This window comes from Poecilia latipinna, unplaced genomic scaffold (assembly GCF_001443285.1).
Source record: "Poecilia latipinna isolate Pla-1442-1.1 unplaced genomic scaffold, P_latipinna-1.0 Scaffold257, whole genome shotgun sequence".
NCBI lineage: Eukaryota > Metazoa > Chordata > Actinopteri > Cyprinodontiformes > Poeciliidae > Poecilia > Poecilia latipinna.
The window spans coordinates 248544-252851 of NW_015112873.1; the positions used below are offsets into that span (position 1 = coordinate 248544).

Genomic DNA, 4308 nt, shown 5'->3' on the forward strand with positions numbered 1-4308 from the left:
TTGGTCCCCACAACGTAGTATATGTCAGGAAAATCGTCCCCACAAGGTATTACAAACAAACGCACTCACACACACGACTAGAAAAGAAGAGGATGCACTCAGAAACATGAAACACACAGATTCAGAATAACTGTAACTCTTGTGATCAGTCTCGCAGCTTTTCAGTGCTTCCGCTTATGGATGGCACAGAAACCTGGACCCGAAGGAAAACCTGGACCTCAGGATGCCGGTCAGCTCAGGTCAGCTCATTGCAAACTCTTTAATCTCCACACCCTGGGACATGATAGGTTCAATAATAGGACCTGCTTTCTGTTTGGACAGGATGCAGCGAGGATCTCCTCGGCTCGGTGCTGAACTTCCTGCACAGCATGGCAGTGCTGCGTGTGACAGAAGCTGAGTACACTCTGCTTACCGCCACGGCTCTGCTCTGCTCAGGTCAGAAATGTCCAGTTAGTGAAACTCTGCCTGCAATTGTTCTGGTTAACACAAAGTCTCTGAATGGACCTCTCATTGTGACAAATGGTCTCATTTAGTTTATGCAAATCCCTGCAGCTCCGGCTGCATGTTTAGAGTTGTTTTCCAGTCTGTTTCAACCTCTTAAATTTTAATGCCTTAATGTGTTTTCTACAGATTCTTGCTCTTGAGCTGTGGATCTCTGCAGCTCCTCCAGAGTTATCGTAGCCCTTTTGGCTGCTTCTCTGATTAGTGTTCCCTTCTTTTTATTTTCTGATAATGGATAGAAGATTGTTTTATAGCAACTCTAGAGCAGCTGTGTATCAAACGTAGACTCTGTTGTTAATTAGACAACTTCTTGTAGGGAATTTGTAGCTTCTTAACTACATTGCAAACTGTCCGACACATCAAACAGGCTGCAACTCTCAACATTTTCCAGGCTTAAAACAGACAGGCACTTGGTTGCTTTTAAAATAGCATTAGTTGATTATTTCTTTTTAAATCTTTAGGGTTTTTTTTTGTTGCTGTCTTTGTTTGTTTTCAAGGTATTTTTGTGTTTTGTTGCCCTTATTCATGCAGCCAAAAATGCAGATGTTCTCATAAACAGACTTCATAAATCAACATGAAGTCAAGTAAATGAAACCACATTTTTTAGGTTTTAACTTGTATAAAAAAAAGTTTTCTTTTCACAGTTATGAGGCACTTTGCATTGGTCTGTCACTAAACAGCCTGAGTTTTGTCTGTTTGACAAGACAAACTGTGAAAAAGGTTATGGATGCTTTGAACATATGATTTCTTTTTGTTTTTTGTGCAGATCGAGCGTCCCTGCAGGCGGTCAGTGGTGTGGAGAAAATGCAGGAGCTGATCCTGGACCTGCTGTCCAGGGTGTGTGGGGCCCAGACCGGAGCAACAGGTCGCAGAGGGCCGCAGCGTTTCGGCCGCCTGCTGGGCAGACTGACGGAGCTGCGCACCCTCCATCACAACTACCTCCTCCTGACAGGACATCAGCATGCACACTGATGCAGACACCGTCTTCATGTGTGAAGACATGAAAAAGAACATCTCTCTGTCTTTTTGAGATCCGAGAAATGGACCAACAAATGACTTTTTTGGGGGGTTTTTCATCCGACTTGCCCTTTGGTCACTAGCTTCAGAGGTTTTAGATTGTTGTAAACAATCTTTTTTTAATATGTGTTGGAAGCTGTTGCAATAAACTCTATCAGGACAGTTTGTTTTATTGAACAGTTTTAAAATAAAGTGTTGCCTCTACATTTGTAAAAGTTTAACTATTAAATAAAAATTAAGAAAGAAAATTATGCAAATGACCAGCCACTTCAAACATTCAATATTCAGAGGTGAGTGAATCTTCTTCAGTGTAGACAGAGCATCTGAGTAGCAATATTTGAGGAACAGTTCCAACCCTTAAACTGAAGACTGAAAAAATTAAAAACCAAGCGGCAATAAATTGAGTTGAATCAGCTAAAGCAACTAAAAAAAAACAAAAAAGTAAAATTGTAAGTTTAATAAAATGTAAATTTGTCAGTTATTCTTTATACTTAGCTTTTCATTTAAAGCTACAAAACTGCATAGAATGAAGTTGCATCAATGTACAATTGTGAGATGAATCAACGTTAAATCAGCTCAATAAAAACGTAAAATAGTGAATTCAATCAACTTAATGACATAAAAAGCAAGATAAATAAAATAGGAAATCCACCAGCTGATTATGAATTCTTTTGCAGGCTTGTGGGAACAAACCAGTATACTCAGGCCTCACCAGTTCCATTCATTATGGGGTTTGTGGTTTTGTTAATTACCCAAATTCCTCAGCCAAAGCTGAGGAATTTGGGTAATTGTAACCTACCCAACCTGTAACCTCAAACAGATGAATGTTTTTTTTTTTTCCATCATAAAATTGTCTGAACAGTGTGCATTCTCAGACCTTATAGGAATCTCTGGGTTTAATTTGAATTTGCTAACATAAAACTGATAGTTTTTTTTTATAGTTATACCACAACTGTTAGCCTGAGCCTGAGACATAAAACAAAGTATATGACAGATGACTAGTGAAAAAAATCCACAGGACTCCAGATACATAAACATTTTTTTAATAGAATATTTTCCAAAATGTGGAAACTGGTTAAGAATTTTGGTGAGCTGGTAAAATATAAACATTAGCGATAAGCTTATCAGGGTGAACTTTTCACTGGATGAAATTGGGCTCTAGGAAATAAATAGAAACATTGAGTGGGTCAAAGTCAAAAGCTTGTGCTTGGTATAGAAAAAAAACAAATCAGCAAAAATCTGTTAAAATACTATCTGCTTTTCAATTAAAAAAACCTCACTCCATTTTTTTTCTTAAATAAGATCTCTCAATTTAATCAATATAACTTTATTTCTATAGTTTTTGTCTTCCATAAATAAATTATTTCTCTGTATCAAAAGAGATTTCAAATATAAAGAGCATCGGCTCATTTTGTCGAATGCCAAGATTACACAACAATGCAAAACACTAACTATAGTTAATTTACAGTAAAGACAAATATCCATACACTGCAGGAATTATTTCATGGCGAGTCTCGCCTCGCCCTTCAGAAGGCTGATTGAAGTACGCATTTAAAAACATTAAATTAGAATGAGCTTGATAACGCAAAGTCGTATGTACAAAAACTACCAGTAAAATATACATGAGTCTTTTTGTAAAAAGTTTAAAACATAGAAAATCTATTGTATAAAAGAAGGCAGTGATGTGTTTATCGGTCTCCGGCAGCTCTTTTTAAATCTCTTTCCTAATGGCTTGATCCCTCAGCAGCAGGATTAGCAGAACCTCAGGCTCTTTTACATTTGATTCCTGATATCCAGCTGGAGTTGAGCACACACACACCTCTGAATGTCCCTGAAAGAGGGGGAATTAACGCTTACTGCAGCAACGTGAGGCTTAATGTAACTTCATTTACACATCATCTCCCTAATGACACGAAGCAGGTTCTGTCAGACACCGGCGGCTCAGTCTGGGACCCGGCAGCTGCTCCGCGGCGTCTACAGGTAGCTGGAGGTGACGAAGCAGTGGCTGTGGCTGACTCGGCTCTGGTGGATCATGGCGCGGTCGTACGCCACCTGGACGGACTTGCGGATGCTGGACTTGCGACCCTCCATGATGCGCAGCTTGTCCGCCGTGTCGTCGACGCCCAGGTGTGTCAATTTGTCGCGGGGGAGCCACTGCCTGAAACACCAGAGACAGAGTTCGGACCGTGAAGGAGTTTTTTTTTTTTTAAAAAGGAGTAATCATCAGAACAAAGATAACTTCACCTTTATTTGGTCAAAATACATGTGGTTTTTATGTGTATTTTATTAAAGAAGCACATCTTTCTTACAGACGTCACTTTAGAAATGAACAACAAGCACTAATTACTCTGGAATCTACTCAAACTCCTCGATCTTTTTAACGTTCTTACAATAAAACCACATTTCAACTCATCAGTTCACAACAAATGGAATCTCAAGGAACTTTAGAAAAATATCCATTTATATAGAGAAATAGTCTGTTAGTACAATTCAACCCAATCAATGTAGACTGATTCAAGGTCAATTACATGTATGTCATTTTGACTCTCATGCTTAAATTTGCTCCAATAGGATTTCATGTAATAAACCAACATTAAAAAAAAACACTGTGATGTGTTTGTCTGTGAATGATTTCCGATTATAAATACAGAAACATCAACAACAGTCATAATAGCAACAATAATATTAATGATAAAATAATATGCAGAGCAAGCAGCCTATATCTTCTTTGATGGGGGGGGGGGGGGGGGGGGGGGGGGGGGGGTGGGAAAGGGGGGGGGGGGGGCGGGG

At 39.2% G+C, this 4308-nt stretch overlaps 2 protein-coding genes across 5 annotated transcripts in view; one reads left to right on the plus strand and one right to left on the minus strand.

Moving 5' to 3' along the window:
• nr1h5 (nuclear receptor subfamily 1, group H, member 5) overlaps positions 1-1717 on the plus strand; it is a 26081-nt gene extending 24364 nt beyond the window's left edge. For all 3 annotated transcript variants that reach the window (XM_015033107.1, XM_015033108.1, XM_015033110.1), the window contains 3 exons: positions 150-239; positions 322-435; positions 1268-1717. In XM_015033107.1, the coding sequence (XP_014888593.1) occupies positions 150-239; positions 322-435; positions 1268-1473 (410 nt within the window). In that variant the 3' untranslated portion in view covers positions 1474-1717. The remainder of the gene's footprint in view (positions 1-149; positions 240-321; positions 436-1267) is intronic.
• An 828-nt stretch (positions 1718-2545) lies between these two features.
• Positions 2546-4308, minus strand: part of brpf3b (bromodomain and PHD finger containing, 3b) — a 22764-nt gene continuing 21001 nt past the window's right edge. Inside the window, exons 13-14 of one of the 2 annotated variants that reach the window (XR_001425053.1) lie at positions 3332-3676; positions 2546-3280 (exon numbers count right to left, since the gene is read on the minus strand). Coding sequence is in view for 1 of the 2 variants with exons in the window: in XM_015033111.1 (XP_014888597.1) it covers positions 3493-3676 (184 nt within the window). In the remaining variant the exon portion in view is untranslated. Of the gene's footprint in view, positions 3677-4308 lie in introns of both variants that reach the window. The other variant, XM_015033111.1, reaches the window with a different exon arrangement.